Below are 15,984 nucleotides of genomic sequence, written 5' to 3'. Positions count from 1 at the left end.
GGGGGGCTCCGGGCTCCGGGCCGCGGGGTGGCGGCGGGGGGCGGGCGGGGCCGCGGCTCCTCCGGGAGGGCTGGGGGCGGTGCGGGCCGCGCGCTCCCGGCTGCGGGTCCGCCCCGCGCCCTCCGGGCGGCCAGTGCCTCGGTTTCCCCGCGAGTCAGCGGCGGCTCCTGGCCCTCGCGCCCGGGGTGCTGGGGTGGGTCGCGGGGGACGGAGGAGGGCGGGGCGGGGCGTCTGCGGGGCTCGTTCGGCGGAGCCCCGGGCGTCCTGGTGGGAGGGGCGGCCGCGGTGGCGGGAGGAAAGGGTGGGGTCGAGTGGGGCGCCTAGGGCTCGGCGGAAGAGCCTCGGGGGGCCCCGGGTCTAGCTGCTGATTCATCAGGTGTCTGTGTCCGCCTCCCCGGGCGCAGGGGTCCTCGGCTGGCCTGGGGGGAGGGGGCGGCACGTGGCGGGGCTGGGAAGACCCTGCTCGCGCCGGCTTCGCTCCGCCGCACGCGTGCCAGAGCCCAGAGGGAGACTTGCTGAGTCATCAGCATGAGGTCACTCGATGCTCATTCTGATGTCTGGGGTTGGGGGCGGGTTTGAGCTAGGGGCCTGGGGTCCGAAAGGCCAACACATAGAGGAGGAGGGAAACTGGGGAAGGGCCAGGCCTCTGGGGCTGGGGCACCCGTTCAAGTTAGGGCTGGTGTGCGAGTTGAAGGCAGGGGCGTGAGGAGAAGGTGGGGGGGCCCTGGTGCAGGTGTTCTTTCCCGGCAGAATGTGCAGCCGCTGGCCTGTCCATCCCCTCCCAGGCAGGCTCTTCTCAGGCAGCCGGTCCCTGACCAGCGTCTGGGACAGTTCCCCAAACTGGGAAACAGTTCTCTGAGTGAGAGGAAGGGAGGAGCTTAGGGGGGCTGTGCTTGCCAGGCTGGGAAGCAGGCTTTCCCTGTGGCTGGTCTGGTTGGCTAGGCTGGGCAGTCCCTGGGCGGGCAAGAGAGGCATACCCCCTGGCCAGAGGGAGTCAGTGGGAGAAAGAAGGGTGCCTGTGCTCAAGTCCTGGAGGACAGTGGACAGGGCAGGGGAAGCAGGTGCCGCCCTACCAGGAAACTGCCAATGAGAGGAAGCAGCAGGACTTTGACATCTGGAGAGCGAGGTGTCTGGTGAGCAGGCCTTGCCCCTTTTGCTGCCTGGCCCTGGGGTGTGGGACAGAGCTGCAGGTGGTGGCTGTGGCCTTTGGGGGCACAGCCGGTGGGCTGGTGTGGAAGGCATGGAGCGGAAGACGGCAGTTCCCGATCACCCTAGAGTTGTCCTACTTGAGGTTGGGGCTTGGTGCTGTGTGGGTGTCAGCAAAGATTGTGGCCCTCCCTGGTGGGTGTTGGGCCTCTTGGGGGGTGACAGCCTGAGGGTGGTGCGGCCTGACCTTTCCTCAATGCGTGGGTGGTTCCTTGCCTCCAGGGGTTGGGGCATTTTGTCTCGACCAGAGCTGACCATTTTTGCCTAGGGTTTCGTGGCTGGGTCAGGCTGGCCTTGTGGTTTGTCTTCTGGGATGCCCCTTCGCCCCAGCACACACACGCTCACACACACACTTAGCCTTGGGCTTATACGTGCCAGATGTTGAACTCAGCTGATGTCTAGGTCAAATTTTACACCCTAGGAAAGTGCAGATTCCTGAAGGGGGTACTTCTTTACGTCTTCTCGTTTGTTCTTAGGTGCAGGTTAAGTTTTCGACTCTTCAGAACGGCTTGCAGTGGCTCAGGGGTTTTGGAGGAGGTGGTTCTGTCAGGCAGGGTGGAAGGAAGGCCGGGGAAGGAGCGGGCTCTTGCCCGGCGTGTGCATCTAGAGCCTGCCCCAGGTACAGGGCATGGAGCTGTAGAAACCGGTTTTCCCTTCCCAGCTGGCTGTCAGCCTGAGTGGGTCGCCCGGGGGGGACGGTCCGTGTCTTTTCTGCAAGTGTGGCTCACCCTCAGGGGAAGGTGACTGGGGAAGGATCCCTGGGGCCCAGCCCTGGACCCTCTTTGGGGTGGAGAGAAGAAGGAGCCTGTTCTTTTTTTTTTTTTAAACATTTTATTTATTTATTTGAGAGAAGAGAGAGACAGTGAGAGAGAGCATGAGCGAGGAGAAGGTCAGAGGGAGAAGCAGACTCCCCGTGGAGCTGGGAGCCTGATGCGGGACTCGATCCCGGGACTCCAGGATCATGACCTGAGCTGAAGGCAGTTGCTTAACCAACTGAGCCACCGAGGCGCCCCAGAAGGAGCCTGTTCTTAATCCAGCCTCCTGGACACCCTCCTTCTGGCTTCCCGAAGTGCCCTGAGCTGTGTCCCACAGCCCCTCCCCTAAGCCCGTCACCGTCTCATCTGTGTGTGTTCCCCGGTGGGCAGAGGCCAGGTGTGGAGGCCGAAGCCCTGACTTTGCTGAGCCCTGCCCCTCCCCCACGGCGGGCACGCGCCCCCTGCACCTTTTGATTAGGAGGCGAGTGGCTGCACTTGTGCTGAGTTCAGGCCTTCTGCGGAGGGTGAGAACTGCCGAGGAGGCACTTTTCGGCTCCCAGCCGCCACTCTCTGCACTCTCTGTGTGATCTCAGGAAGTCACCGTTGTGCTCAGCATTCGGGGGCGGAGGGAGGATGGCTGGTGGGAAAAGCTCGTGCCAGGGCTTTTCCTTTGGGCTGACAATGGAAGGACCCCGGGGAGTGTCCCTGCACCCCAACTCAGACTTGAGGCTGGGGGAGTCCCCGCAGCTCAGCCATGAGATCCTGTCCCCCCGGGGTGGGTTTGGGGCCCTCAGGACCTTCTGACCTCTAGCTTCTGTCTGCTCCATCTGGTGCTGTGCGGCGCAGCCTGAGAGCCCTGGGCTGAGGAGGGGTGAGTGGCAGCCCTGCCCTGGAGCCACCTTGCGCGCCTCCACCTCCCTAAGCCGTGCTTTACCTCCCCAGCGAGGGTCACAAGCCCCCCCCCCGCCCCCGCCCAGAATTGCGTGCTGTGCTCTCGCCTCCTGCAGCAGGAGGCCGGGGTCCGCTTTCCCTCCAACCTGAGCTGGAAAGCAGGGGGCTGGGAGGGAGTGTGCTTGCCCGAAGCTTTGGTGGGGGCAGGCTGAGCCGAATTTGCAGGATTAGGTGCACAGAAATGTCCTTGGCAGGGCTCAAGGAAGCAGACAGCGAGGGCCGGGTGTGGGAAGGGCAACTGAATGGGTGCGAGGGACCCTTTGGTCCACCCCTCCCCCAAGCCCTTGTGTTCTTGTTCCCTATGCTGTGGACAGTGACCCCCGGCAGGGAGCTGGGGCTGGAGGGGGCTGAGCAGGGCCCCTGGGTGGCCCGGCAGGCCCTCTTAGGAAACAGCGTGGCTGGGGTGGGGCAGGGGCACCAGATACAGCAATCCGAAGCCACAGGAAGGTTGCTCCATCGACAGCGGAGAGGGCTGAGCCCAGCCTCTCCTGGGGCGCCTGCCACCTGGGGGTCGGGGGGTGCTCCCACCCATGCTGGAAACAGTCGAGCTCTTCAAAGTGAAAAGTCTGTGGGAGAATCAGGACTGTCCTGCATCCTTCTCTTGGCCCAAGTCCCCACCGGCCCCTAAGCCTTTGTGGGGACAGGGCCAGCTAAGGGGAGGTGGCTGTAGGAGGTTGGGCCCCGAGTACACAGCTGCAGGGTCACTGGGCTCAGCCTGCACCTGCTGTTGGCCAGGCTGGCCTTTCTGGCCCCAGCAGTGCTCTGCTTAGGCTGCGGGTCCCCTGGGGCTGTGTTGGCTGGCAGCCTTGGGGAGTGCCAGGCCCGGCTGGTGAGGGAGCGGGAGCGGGAGCGATGTGCTGAGTCAGCGTGACTCGCCAGGAACAGCCATGCTCTGGGGCGCACACTGGGGTTATTTTTAAAGCTCCCGGCTTCCTTCTAGGTTGGCCCTTCCTGCATCCCTCTCATCTCTTCCCAAGGCCCTTTTCTGGTTGCTGCCTTTCTAACAGGCCTTCTGTCCGTCCCCCTTCCCCCATCAGACCCACTGGGTTTCCTAGGGATAAGGTGGCCGGGGACCAGCCCAGCCAGAGGGGGGCAGGTGGTCCTCCGGGCCAGGTACTGGGAATGGTGAGGTGAGGGGTGAGGCTGGGACTGTGCCCCTTCCCTCGGCTCTGTGCCTCGGGGAGAGGGAGAGGGGAGCGGTCCCCAGGGTCCTGACCTCGGCTCCCTGTCTCGCAGAGTGCCTGCTTGCCGTGCCCCCGGGTTATGACGACCCCCAATAAAGGAAACAAGGCCTTAAAGGTGAGCGGACAGTGGGCGGCGCAGGGGTGGGCGGTCCCCGCGGAGCCTGGGCCTCATGCGCAGTCCCACCGGCAGGTGAAGCGGGAGCCGGGTGAGAATGGCACCAGCTTGACCGACGAGGAGCTGGTGACCATGTCGGTGCGGGAGCTGAACCAGCACCTGCGGGGCCTGTCCAAGGAGGAGATCGTCCAGCTGAAGCAGCGTCGGCGCACGCTCAAGAACCGGGGCTACGCCGCCAGCTGCCGCGTCAAGCGCGTGACGCAGAAGGAGGAGCTGGAGAAGCAGAAGGCGGAGCTGCAGCAGGAGGTGGAGAAGCTGGCCTCAGAGAACGCCAGCATGAAGCTGGAGCTCGACGCGCTGCGCGCCAAGTACGAGGCCCTGCAGAACTTCGCCAGGACTGTGGCCCGCAGCCCTGTGGCACCGGCCCGGGGCCCCCTCGCTGCCGGCTTGGGGCCCCTTGTCCCCGGCAAGGTGGCCGCCACCAGCGTCATTACAATAGTAAAGTCCAAGACGGACGCCCGGTCGTAGGGACGCGCGCTTGCCCGGGCGGGTCTGCAAGGGGCCATTAGGCGCATGGCGAGTTTGGCAGCCCTGTCCCCTTCTTTCTCCTCTCCTCCTCGTCCTCTCCTGCCTCCTCCCTTCCCTGCAAAGCACAACCCGCACCCCAGGGGCGCCGGGCTGAGCCCCTTTGATCTCGTCGTCGTCATCGTGTGTTTTGTGTGTTGGGATTGGTCAGTTCGGCGGTGACGTGGGGTTGCCCCCCAGTCCCCTTTGTACCAAGGCGGTGCAGGCTTGGCGTCCAGAGTTGGCCCTGTGGGAACAGAGAAAGATCGAATGAGCGTTCTGGGGCTCGGGTGTTAGAGCAGGGAGGGCCCCAGGGCAAGGGGAGGCTGCTGTCCACTCCCGGGTGGCCCGCGGGCTCTGACGGCTGCTGGCTGGCCGGGGGCTGTGATTCACTCTTAGTGCAGCCACAGGCACAGATGGGCTCTGCTCCTAGGAGTAGGGTGTCCCCGAGGGCCCTGGACAGGTGGGCCACTAGCCTGGGCGCTGTAGGCACTGGGAGGGATGGGGCGTTCCGTGGCTTTGCGCCAAGGGCCAGGGCGCTCGAGCCTGACGCGTTGCACTGAGCAAGACCAAATCACTGGTTGTGAACATACGTGAAGGGTGTGTCCAGTGTCCTGCGATGGGTCCCGTGCCACTGTTTACATGACCTGTTTGTGTGGTTACATAGCCGTTTATTTAAGAGAGGAGTTCCTTTTACGAAGTTATTAAATTATATGTTTAAAAGCTAAAGAAAAAAGAGCTGCAGAGTATTTATAAAACTGTCTTTTTAAAAAAAAAAAAAACAGAAAACAAGCAAGAACATTTGACCGTATATATGGACAAGGAAGGAAAGTATAATAGAAACTTTGCTAGTTTAACAAAAGAAAAAAACAACAAAAAAAATCCCTTTCTTGTAAACTTATGGACAAGTCTTTGTGGCTGTTGGAGTTTAGTTTTTATATACACAGAGTTATCAGACGTTATTTATAAAACTTAGTTTTAAAAAAGATAAAAAAAAAACAAAGCCAAGCCGTGAGCGACCACAGGCGCGTCCTGGCGTCCTCTTTGCTATCTCTTTTGCAATTGTACCGAAAGTGACTTACTCCTTTGCCCTTCCTGCTTCCGTCTCTTGCCGGTGCCGTGGTGTTGTCTGTGCCTGGTGAGGTCTTGTGCCGCGTCACGTGCTGGTGCTTCTGGTGACCTTTGACCTGTGGGTGTCATTTCTTGTGTCTGTTGATCCCGTGTTTGTTTTTTGGATTTGGTTGTGTTCCTGCTTTTGCTGGCTTGCTGGGCCTGGACCTGGACAGGGGTGTTGGGCAGCTCCGGCAGGCCTTGGGGATCTGCCCACCAGTCCAGCCCCCTCTGCCTCAGTGCCTGACCCGGGACCTCCGGGGACCAGACACGGGGCTCTGCCGCTCTCACCCCGCACAGCCTGGGCTTCACATGTCTGTGTAAGGCTTGGGCTGACCCAGTGGCAGGGTAGGTGAAACAAGAGGCCGTCCCAGAGCGCCCCCCCCCACTGCTTCCACGCCTACCGCCGCTGACCATGGCTGACGGGTTTGCGGGGGACCACAGAGTCACGAGGTGCCCCCATGTGTCTTCCTTTTGGCCTCCAGTCAGCACCCGTGGGCTCTGGCCGCTGATCCCAGCTTTGTCCCCGTAGGCTTCTGTGGGCCTCGTCGGGAACCCCAGGACTCACATGGGAGTTTCCAGGCCTGCTGCCCACCTAGCCCAGCAGTGCTTCCCCGCCGTGAAGGAATGCTTCCCAGGCTAAGCCAGGTGGTCTTGGGGCTCATCCGGGGCGGCCTTTCTCCTTGCCGGAGGGCTGGGGTGGGGGTCTCCAGCGGCGCCAGACAAGGGCTGTGGTCTGCAGGCGCCACGCTCCTGCTCGTGGCCTTGGGCCTTCTTTTGCCTCCTTTGGGATCTGTGTCTTCCAGGGACGTGCTGCGTAGCTCGTGGAGGTGCTGGTCTCCGGGGCTGAGCCTGCCCCCCCCAGGGCCCCTCTGCAGAGGCAGCTAGTCTTCCAGATCGGGCTCCAGAAGCCCCTCCTCGCCATGGGATGGGAGCTGCCTGTGGTGCTGGCCCTGTCTCCGGCCACATGGGCCTCGGCTTCTCTGGGGGCCCTAGAGCCCTTTAAAGCACAGACGTGTGGGCTGGCGAAAAGAAACTCAGTGGGGGCTGGCGGGGTTTTCATCCTCCAGTCTGACCCAGAGTGCCCGTGGGGTGGTAGCGGGGACGTGCTGTCTGTTTCTGTCCTGTTGATGGGCTTCTCTTGGCCCTAGAGGCCCCATCCTTCCCGATTGTGCCCGGTCGGCCTGCAGTGGGGATTGTGACCGTCGACACTCAATACTTAGTGGCTTCCTGCCCCTCCCTGACGCGCGGCTTTGTCTACCTAGGGTCTAGACGAAAGTTGTCGATGTTGGTTGTAGCAGCGGTGAGTCAGAATCGCATCGTAAGAATCCCTGAAGGGGGGAGAAGCCCACGCCCTCTGCGTCCATTTACGGTCCCCACTCTGGCACTGGCTGGGAGATAGCCGGCCATCTGCCGGGTTGGAGACCTGGAAAGCAGAGGGAGGAGGCAGGTTTGGAAGATGAAAGGTGAGTTGGAGGGTGGGCACAGGTAGAAGAGAAAGTGCAGGTCTGGTTTAGGTAATAGAAGCTTCTGGAGGGAGTGAGGCCAGGCTTCCTTTCACGGTTTTTGGATTTGGAGCACCTGTTCCTTGGGTCTAGGGGAACGTCCCGTTCCCATCACGCTGGCCCCGTGGGGCCACTCTGCACTCCGCCCCTTTCCCCCTTCACCTTGGTTTCTTGACAGTAGAGCCTGTGTCCACACGTGGCAGGTTTGGTGTCTTTCTGATTCTTGTTAATTCAGTTTTCCTGCTGTGAGAGTGTTGTGTTCTTTTTCTCCTCGACTTTTCTGACACAGCGAATCGAGGGCTTTGGCCGAAGCCAAGTCTCCCAGACTGGTCCGCTAAGTGAACCATGATGTGCACCTTCCTTCCCACCCTTGCCCCACTCCTCCCTTCCCTCAACACGGACACTCAGATTTCAGAGGACAACCCTGTTGGGAACAGGGCAGCTCCTGCCCTGAGTATGACCTGGGGGAGACCTCTCCATGACGCTGGCTCCCACTCCGGGTGGCACTGCTGTCTGTACGTGAGAAGACACGGCTGCTCAGCTGTGGGGTGTGCTCGTTTCTGCCGGATGCCAGGTCTCCCCCGAGGCTCTTCTGCTCCTGGTCCAGGTCTGACCGTCAACAGCAGCCCCTGCGGTCCGTGCCTGAGCCCACGGCTCTGATCGGTTGCAGTCTGCTTTGGGACAGGTGGTCAGGCCCCCTCCTATCCCTGTTGCCTCCCTCTCTGAGGTGGCCGGTTGGCTAAGGCTCCTGTCCGCAGCTGGGAAGCCCAAGCCACAGCCTGCAGTGCATTTCCGCTTGGGGATCTTGTAAGTTACTTTTCTAAGCTGTGGTTTGGTGAAAGGAACCAACACAGTAACGATTTTTTTCCCCCAGAAGCCACTGAATAATTCTTTTTGGCGCGTTATTGCCTTCCTGTTGGCTGTCTAGTTTTGGAGCAGGTGGGGAGAAGTGGAGGACACACGGAGGCAGGGGTATGGCCTGTCCTGCTTCAGGCCTGTGTGTTTTGAGCGTGTGCGGCACCTTTGGGCCAGTCACGGGCATCTGCACCCCACCCCGGAGCAGCAGCCTTGGTGCGTGGGTGTCTGGCGCGCCTGAGCTGGACTGTAGGAGAGAGTCCCCCCAGCCCCGGAACTGCAAGGGGACAGCCCCTGCAGCAACCTTGTGTCCCAGCCCCTCCCTTCTCCCCATCCCCTCAATTTGCTACTCCCTGAAGCCTTTAACCAAACGGGAGTGGGTACAGAAAGCCTTCTCCTGGCATCTTAGGGCAACAGGACAGGGGCTGCCCCGTGTGTCCCGCTCTGGTGCTCTTCTGGCGTTGAGAAGCTGGGTCCAAGCAGAGGTGATCAGACCCTGCCTGTCCTGCCTGGGGCTGAAACCAGGGGAAGGTGGGGGTTCCCTGGGACCTGCCAGGGTGTTGGAGATGCAGGTGAGGAGGGGCCTCCCTGGGGTGGGCCTTGGCCCCAGGGCCCACCCTACCCTGTGCAGTATTTATTGCTAAATTATTGTCCAGGGGGGGCGGCACTGGGCCGGACCCCGGGTATTTATTGCTGTACATAGTGTATGTTTGTGATATATAAGGTTTTCTTTATTTTGTATATGATCAATAAACACCTTTTAAAGAGACTGTCAGGTGCTTCCTTTGCGCGCTGCGCGGGCGGGGCCGGAAGGGCGGGGCGGGCATCTCGCGCATGCGCCGGAGCGCGGCCTGCCCGGAGGCGGAAGCGGAAGCGCGGGTCTCCCGGGAGCGATGGCAGCCGGGGGTCCCAGCCGCTCGGAGCGCAAGGCAGCGGAGCGGGTCCGGAGGCTGAGGGAGGAGCAGCAGCGGGAGCGCCTCCGCCAGGTACGCCGCCGCCCGCCTCGCGCCGTGCCCCCGGCCCGCGCCGTCCTCACCGCCCGCCCCGCGCCCGCAGGTGTCGCGCATCCTGAGGAAGGCGGCGGCCGAGCGCAGCGCCGAGGAGGGCCGGCTCCTGGCCGAGAGCGAGGACCTGGTGACCGAGCTGCAGGGCCGGAGCAGGCGGCGCGAGGGCCTGAAGCGGCGGCAGGAGGAGGCGAGTCCCGCGGCGCGCCCGGGGCTCGGTCGGTGCGGGGCTCGGGCCGCGGACAGCCGGGGCCGGGCCCTGGCCGGGCGGGGGCGGGGCGGGCGTCACGACCGGCCTCGGCTGTCCCGGCAGGTGTGCGACGACCCGGAGGAGCTGCGGAGGAAGGTCCGGGAGCTGGCCGGCGCCGTGCGGAACGCCAAGTACCTGGTGGTCTACACCGGCGCGGGCATCAGCACGGTAAGGCGGCCGGGCGGGCGCGGGCCGGGCCGGGCCGGGGTGGGGCGCCCCCTTCTGGGTGGCGCGCCCGGCGCCGAGCCGAGTCCGAGTGTCGGGCGGATCGCGGAAAACTCGCCTCCCGAGCCGCCCTGACGCGCTGTCTTCAAGCTGCTGCGCGCTTCTCGGAGTGGCCTCTCTAGCCGGTGTGGGGCTGGACCTCATGGCCCGGCAGAGCCCCCGGGCGCCCCCAGATGCCCCCAGATGCCCTCTTTCTTCCTGTCCTCTGGTTTCTCTTTCGACTTCTGTGTTTGAGACAGAGAGTGCAGGCGCGAGCACGGGGGAGAAGGGGGGACGGTCTCAAGCCCCTGCCGGCCGAGGCCTCAGCGGACACCCGGAGTCTGAGGCTTAACTGAACGCGCCCCCCGGGGGCTCCCCGTGTTCGTTCTTAGAGAAGCGCCAAGCGCGTCGGCTTGGAACTGCAGTGGGGAGATAAACCCTTTTAAACGTCTGCCGTTTTGTGATAGGAAGGGAAGGAGGGAAGCATAAAGCAGGACAGTGTTTTCGGGCCTTTGCTCGTTTCAAGTCAAGGTGGGGGGCGCCTGGGTGGCTCACTCGGTGAGGCCTGTGCCTTCGGTTCAGGTCATGATCCCAAGGTCCTGGGGTTGGGCTCCCTGCTCAGCGGGAAGCCTGCTTCTCCCTCTGCCAGCCGCCCTCCCCCCCCACTCGGATTGTGTTCTCTCTGTCAAATAAATAAAATCTTTAATTAGTAAAAGAAAAAGTCAAAGTCGAGGTGGTTCATCACCAGCCCAAGGTTATGTGGGCAGAGCCAAGTCCAGAACCGTCTCCTGATCCCACACTATTCCTGTTTTCTAAACGTTGAAAGAAAGTAAGTAGAAAGCAAGGCAGAAATAGAGTACAGCCGCTGAAGGAGAGAAGCGTGTGGGGTTTGGGCACGTTCTATCGAGAGGCCATCTTGGGCCATGGGATATCGTGAGTGTTGACGCACTTGTCTACTTAACGGGAGGGTGTTGAGTGCGACCCACGTGGAGGCCCTGCAGAGGCGAACACTGAGGGTTTCTGTTCTCAGGAGGCCCGTGGGTGATGAGAACACGGCAGGTGAGCAGAGAGCGAAGGTAGCGCGGCGGGGCTGGGCTGCTGGGCGGAGATGCAGACACTCACGGCCCCAGCCCCAGAGCTGGGAAACCCATCCCCTTACCTTTGTGTGCGAGGCAGCATCGAGGCCAGGCCTTGAAAGCTGAGCAAGGTTTCACAGGCAAGGGTGAGAGGAAGACCCTCCAAACAGGGTTGAGCTCAGAGGCCCAGCAGTGAGGTCGTATAAGGGGCACTGACCACCCTGACTTGCAGATCGTGGAGCCCTGGTCCTGGGGCCTCCTTCCTGCAGTCACGTGTGTGCTCCTGTCGTCTGCGGGAGTGCTGCTCTGTCGCTTGCTCTGAGTGTCGCCGTCCGACATCTCTCTTCAACGTGGTTCAGAACTGCACTGTTCAGGGTGGGCATTTTTCCAAGCTTAAGCTGCAGGGAGGAGACAGGGTTCCCCAGGAGACAGGTCACTCACAGCCTGGGGAACGCAAGACTGCTTGATCCCAGCACGCCTTCTGTTTTCGCTCATGGTGACTTTGTTTCGCTGGGTTGAGAACTAGAGAAATTCAGTGGTCTTTATCCCATCTGGAGAGACAGCCATCTTTGTGACAGTAGGATGGGAGAATCAGCACGGATGAGTGCTCCTACCTAGAGTTTCAGCATCTGCTAAGCCTTCCCTGAGCACTGGCTAGGCCCTGAGGACCCACAGATGAGCCTGACCAGTCCTCTCTCTCTGGGTTTGGAGGACAGGTGTGGTTGCAGAACCCAGGTTGTAGTCCATGCTGGAGAGGTTCCCAGAAGCAGCAGAACTCCTTGGGACCTGGAGGGATGAGCTAGACCATGTGGGAGGAGGGGTCCAGGCAGAGGGAAGGAGCCACTCCGTCTGGGTTTAGGCAGGTAGCACTAAGAAGTGCTGAGCCGTTGGAAGGAATAGAGGCCAGTGCGTGGAGAAGCCTGGAACACATCTGGAGAAACATTTGCTTTTCATGCTTGTGAATTTTGCCAGTTCCTACAGTGACGCATTGTCACCGGGTTTATCTTCTTTCTGAACGTGCAGGCAGCTTCTATCCCAGATTACCGGGGCCCTAATGGAGTGTGGACTCTGCTTCAGAAAGGGAGAAGTGTTAGGTAAGCAGCCCCCAGCAGGTTTGCCGTCCAGTCGAGCGGAGGCGGCATGGGCCTGACCTCGCAGCTCCCCACACCTGTGCTTTCCTTCGCCCGGCAGTGCTGCCGACTTGAGTGAGGCTGAGCCGACCCTCACCCACATGAGTATCGCCCGCTTACACGAGCAAAAGCTGGTAAGAACCTGGTGTGGCTGGTGGTCCGCTTGCTGGGTCCCTAGCGCAGAACCTGGACGGCCAGCTTTGTGCCCAAGTGGCAACTGTATTGTGCCTCTGTCAGCCGCTGGACCTGGGGGATGAGTGCCCACCGAGTGACTCCCGGCTTGAGTCGTGGATAGGGTCTGCCTCAGGCCCAGAGCTGCTGGGGGTTCTTTCCACGCTGCGTTTCCCCACAGACCTCAGAAGCCACCTAGATAAAGGGGAAGCTTGTGGGAAACCTCTGAAGACACCCCGCCCCCCGCTGGGCACGTTCAGCCACGTGGGCAGGGGTCTCTCCTCCTGGTCCTTCAGTGACTCGAAACAACGAGACAAGAGAGCGTCAGTCGGGCCCTTCCCAGCTGAGAGGGGAAACCTGCGCTCTCAGCTTGCCAAGAGCTTCCGGGCCTTTGAGGGCAGCCGGGGGCCCTTCCCCCCGAGGGCCCTCCAGGTCGTGCTGGGACCGACCTGCCCCCCTGGTTTTGCCTCCGAGGCTTCATGTGGGGTTGGAGTTGCCCCCAGTTTGGGGGCTCGGGGCAGGGTTAAGGATGGTGTCGCTGATGAACACAGCCCCTCCCACGGCCCCCCTGCTGACTCACGCTGGCCTCCCCTCCAGGTGCAGCACGTGGTGTCTCAGAACTGTGACGGGCTCCACCTGCGGAGTGGGCTGCCCCGCACGGCCATCTCGGAGCTCCACGGGAACATGTACATCGAAGTGAGCGGTCCCGCCGGGGTCCGGGGGCCTGCGCGGGCCGGCGGCTCCTGCTCATGGTGGCCTCTCCTCCTCAGGTGTGCACAGCCTGTACCCCCAACAGAGAGTACGTGAGAGTGTTCGATGTGACCGAGCGTACCGCCCTGCACCGGCACCAGACGGGCCGGGCATGCCACAAGTGCGGGGCCCAGCTCCGGGACACCATCGTGCACTTCGGGGAGAGGGGGACCCTGGGGCAGCCTCTGAACTGGGAGGCAGCCACTCAGGCAGCCAGCAAAGCAGATACAATTCTATGTTTAGGCTCCAGCTTAAAGGTACGTGAACAGCACCGTGGTTGGGGCGGGGGGGGGGGGCGGGGAGCCTGCTGGCACCTTGCCAGTTGGCCGTTCGACCCTGGTGTCCTAGAGCTTCGTTCCCTATTGTGCGTGTGGTCTTTCTGTCGGTCTGTCCATTCCTGCAGGTCTTGAAGAAGTATCCTCGTCTCTGGTGCATGACCAAGCCCCCCAGCCGGCGGCCCAAGCTCTACATCGTGAACTTGCAGGTGAGCCGCGCACGGAGAGGCCCCTCCTAAGACCTGGACCTTAGGAGAGGAGAACCAGAGAGTTCTTGGGTGTTCGTGTCCCGAACTCATGGGCCAGAGAGGTCTGGCTGAGAAAGGGCCATCGGGAGGCAGTGGGGTATCCTCACGTACCTTCCCCTGTCCCCAGTGGACCCCAAAGGATGACTGGGCTGCCCTGAAGCTTCACGGAAAGTGTGATGACGTCATGCAGCTCCTCATGGATGAGTTGGGCCTGGAGATCCCCCCCTATAGCAGGTGAGGGGGGCACGGGCGCATCCCCCCCTTTCCTGCCCCTGTGTGGATGGGCTGTGTCTGTCTGTTCTTGTGAACTGAGCACAGGGAATGCTCTGAGTTACACATGGTGTCTGAGGTGTGACTGCAGCCTGGCGGCCTCTGCGGGGAGCGGCTGAAGCATCAGCGGAGCGTGACTCCCTGCGGGGAGAGGGAATGTGCCAGCGCGCGCTGGAGGGCCCCTCTGCCGCAGACAGCCTGGACGGGAAGGTGCCTTGAAGGGACGTGGTCTCGGCGACTCCAGTCAGACAGAGTCTTGGTGCACTCGGTTTGGGGAGCTGGCGTACTGTGGGGAAGCTTAAACTGTACCTTAATACAGAGTTTGTGATAATTTAGACGTGGTGTATGTATTGAGTAAAAAGTTTACACTTTCTTTCTCTGTGAATTTTCAGGGTCTTATAGGGGAAATCAATAACTTCTTTTAATCAAAGGGTTCAAGAATTAAGGATCCCTTCACCTTCTGGGCCTGGCAATTCTTGTATGTTATGTTTGTGGTGTTCTGTAATGTGGGCCTATTGTGTACTGTACTCTTTTTTTTTTTACATTAACTTAGCTCATTTTCTTTATCAGTGCTTATCTGTATCTTAAGTTTATAATATGTGGTTCTACATCTCAGTCAGACACATGATCTCTCCATGGTGTAGTCCATAGGCCACACCTCCCTAGTCAGCTGGCCTTTTCCCCCCACATCCTGCAGTCTGGGAAGAGGGAGAGGGTCTGGTCCACCCACCCCGGCCATACGAGTGAAAAGTGGGACCCAGAGCTGCTAGTGATTCATCCCTTTTGGGGCTGCTCCTGCCTCACCCCAGTGTGCTCAGCCTGCTGGGTCGCCGGCAAGGACACTGAGTTCCGCAGAGGCTGAGCTAGTGTGATTGCTGACCTCTGAGTTACTGGGGAGCTTACGCCGTTCTGTAGCTCCACAATAGTGGAGCTGCCTCCAAGCAAAGCCTGGCCGCAGTTAGGACGGGAAGGGAAGCAGGGCGACCTCCTCAGTCAGCTTTCCCGCCCTGGGGCAGGTTGTGACTGAGGCTCCCAGGCTCCCCTGACCTAGCTTTCCCTTTTCGGTAGGTGGCAGGACCCCATCTTCTCCCTGGCGACTCCCCTGCGTGCGGGTGAGGAAGGTAGCCACACTCGGAAGTCGCTGTGCAGAAGCCGAGAGGAGCCTCCGCCTGGAGACCGGGGTGCACCGCTCAGCTCAGCCCCGATCCTAGGCGGCTGGTTTGGCAGGGGCTGCACTAAACGCACAAAAAGGAAGAAAGTGACGTAACCCGGTGCTGGACAAGAACAAATGGCACTTTGCAGATGTCAGAACTCGTATTCAGGAGCGAGGCCGGGACTGTCCCCCGGGTCCCTCGCGCCGCCTCCCTTGCACTGTTGCGGCCGCCTCGGGTGTGGGCCGTCAGAGGACCCTCGCCGTCTGGCCGCGTCCTAGAGAGGGGGCGGCCACGCCTCTCTGCGGGATCGGAACTCGGGTTGTTTCACAGCCGGCCGGTCAGGAGGAAGCACGCGACTGCCTTACCTCGTGCACCCGGCTCGTCTCAGGGGCCTCAACCCTATTTCTACTGCTTCTTACTAAAACGTGGTAACTTTATAGCAACCTTTTTCTGAACGGGGTTTGCGGCAGAGGGCTGGTTCTGAGCCTGGGCTCGGCGCGCCTTTTTATTGTTATTAAACATCTCTGCACTGTCGCCCGCGTGTCCTCGAATGGCTGCCGGGTGGGCGCGGGAGCGGGTGCACAGCTTAGGTTCCCGGGGGCGGGGCGGGGCAGGCGGGGCGGGCTGGGCTGGGGGAGGCGGGGAGAGTGGGTGGAGCCCCACGTGGCCCTGCCCCGCCCCCTCGGCTAGGTGCGTGCGCGCTATTGGCCCCGCGCGCCGGGGGGGGCGGGGTCTCCGGGGCACCCGGTAGGCCGCCGGGCGGGGGCGGGCCTCGGCTACGGCGGTTCACGCCATTGGCGGCGCACGCGGGGCGGGGATCCAGGGGCGGGGATCCAGGGGCGGGGCGGGGCTCGCCATTGGCCGCGCGCGGCGGGTGAGGTCCGCGTGACGGCGCGTGCGCCCGGCAGGGCGGGGCGTGCTCCGGGCGGGAGGGCGGCGGCCGCTGGGAGTCGCGGAGCGGGTCAGGCCTTGCCGCCGCTGCGGGGCCATGATCCGGAACGGGCATGGCGCGGCGGGCGGTGCAGAGCCGCCGGGTCCGGAGGGCAAGCGCGCCGTGCGAGTGTGGTGCGACGGCTGGTGAGCGCGGCGGTGGCGGCGGCGGGCGGGCCGGGGGCGGGGACAGCCGGGCCCGGGGCCGCGGGGGCCGCTGCGCCGCCGCCCGGAGACACGTCCGCGGGCCGGCCTGCGCCCGGGGCCCGGGGGACGA

General features: G+C 62.2%; 3 protein-coding genes across 10 annotated transcripts in view; all 3 read left to right on the top strand.

Moving 5' to 3' along the window:
- The first annotated feature begins 476 nt into the window (after window positions 1-476).
- LOC111160362 (MAF bZIP transcription factor G) lies at window positions 477-9,009 on the top strand. Of its 3 annotated transcripts, XM_022523422.1 has the most exons (3): window positions 1,109-1,133; window positions 2,808-2,832; window positions 4,149-9,009. In XM_022523422.1, exon 3 carries the CDS (start codon window positions 4,176-4,178, stop codon window positions 4,737-4,739), a length of 564 nt encoding a protein of 187 aa, XP_022379130.1. In that variant the 5' UTR covers window positions 1,109-1,133; window positions 2,808-2,832; window positions 4,149-4,175; the 3' UTR covers window positions 4,740-9,009. The 3 variants fall into 3 exon arrangements, with proteins under 3 accessions (XP_022379131.1, XP_022379130.1, XP_022379132.1); XM_022523423.1 differs by lacking the exon at window positions 2,808-2,832 and having other exon boundaries at window positions 477-1,133; XM_022523424.1 differs by lacking the exons at window positions 1,109-1,133; window positions 2,808-2,832 and having other exon boundaries at window positions 2,952-4,211; window positions 4,287-9,009.
- A 104-nt stretch (window positions 9,010-9,113) lies between these two features.
- Window positions 9,114-15,311, top strand: LOC111160398 (sirtuin 7). Of its 2 annotated transcripts, XR_002641475.1 has the most exons (11): window positions 9,114-9,231; window positions 9,302-9,439; window positions 9,563-9,667; window positions 11,803-11,873; window positions 11,971-12,043; window positions 12,678-12,776; window positions 12,851-13,087; window positions 13,234-13,314; window positions 13,481-13,587; window positions 14,016-14,101; window positions 14,692-14,870. XR_002641475.1 is itself a non-coding variant. In XM_022523490.1 (10 exons), the coding sequence occupies exons 1-10, from the start codon at window positions 9,139-9,141 to the stop codon at window positions 14,888-14,890; spliced, it is 1,203 nt and encodes a 400-aa protein (XP_022379198.1). In that variant the 5' UTR covers window positions 9,114-9,138; the 3' UTR covers window positions 14,891-15,311. The 2 variants fall into 2 exon arrangements, 1 of the variants encoding a protein (XP_022379198.1); XM_022523490.1 differs by lacking the exon at window positions 14,016-14,101 and having other exon boundaries at window positions 14,692-15,311.
- A 386-nt stretch (window positions 15,312-15,697) lies between these two features.
- Window positions 15,698-15,984, top strand: part of LOC111160313 (phosphate cytidylyltransferase 2, ethanolamine) — a 7,663-nt gene continuing 7,376 nt past the window's right edge. For 4 of the 5 annotated variants that reach the window (XM_022523313.1, XM_022523307.1, XM_022523310.1 and 1 more), the window contains exon 1: window positions 15,702-15,854. In XM_022523313.1, coding sequence (XP_022379021.1) covers window positions 15,766-15,854 — 89 coding nt within the window. In that variant the 5' untranslated portion in view covers window positions 15,702-15,765. Of the gene's footprint in view, window positions 15,855-15,984 lie in introns of all 5 variants that reach the window. The other variant, XM_022523309.1, reaches the window with a different exon arrangement.

Source organism: Enhydra lutris, unplaced genomic scaffold, assembly GCF_002288905.1.
Source record: "Enhydra lutris kenyoni isolate GAN:26980312 unplaced genomic scaffold, ASM228890v2 scaffoldscaffold75, whole genome shotgun sequence".
NCBI classification, from domain to species: Eukaryota; Metazoa; Chordata; class Mammalia; order Carnivora; family Mustelidae; genus Enhydra; species Enhydra lutris.
The sequence above is the reverse complement of the archived record's forward strand: the minus strand, read 5'-3'. Positions and strand labels throughout refer to the sequence as shown.

What these genes read in the sequence shown, in the direction of transcription:
- LOC111160362 (XM_022523423.1), top strand. Translation starts at nt 4,176, where the DNA reads ATGACGACCCCCAATAAAGGAAACAAGGCCTTAAAGGTGAGCGGACAG.
- LOC111160398 (XM_022523490.1), top strand. Translation starts at nt 9,139, where the DNA reads ATGGCAGCCGGGGGTCCCAGCCGCTCGGAGCGCAAGGCAGCGGAGCGG. An exon ending in AGCGGGAGCGCCTCCGCCAG is followed by an intron (nt 9,232 to 9,301) that starts GTACGCCGCCGC and finishes CCGCGCCCGCAG; the next exon opens with GTGTCGCGCATCCTGAGGAA. An exon ending in CAGAAAGGGAGAAGTGTTAG is followed by an intron (nt 11,874 to 11,970) that starts GTAAGCAGCCCC and finishes TTCGCCCGGCAG; the next exon opens with TGCTGCCGACTTGAGTGAGG.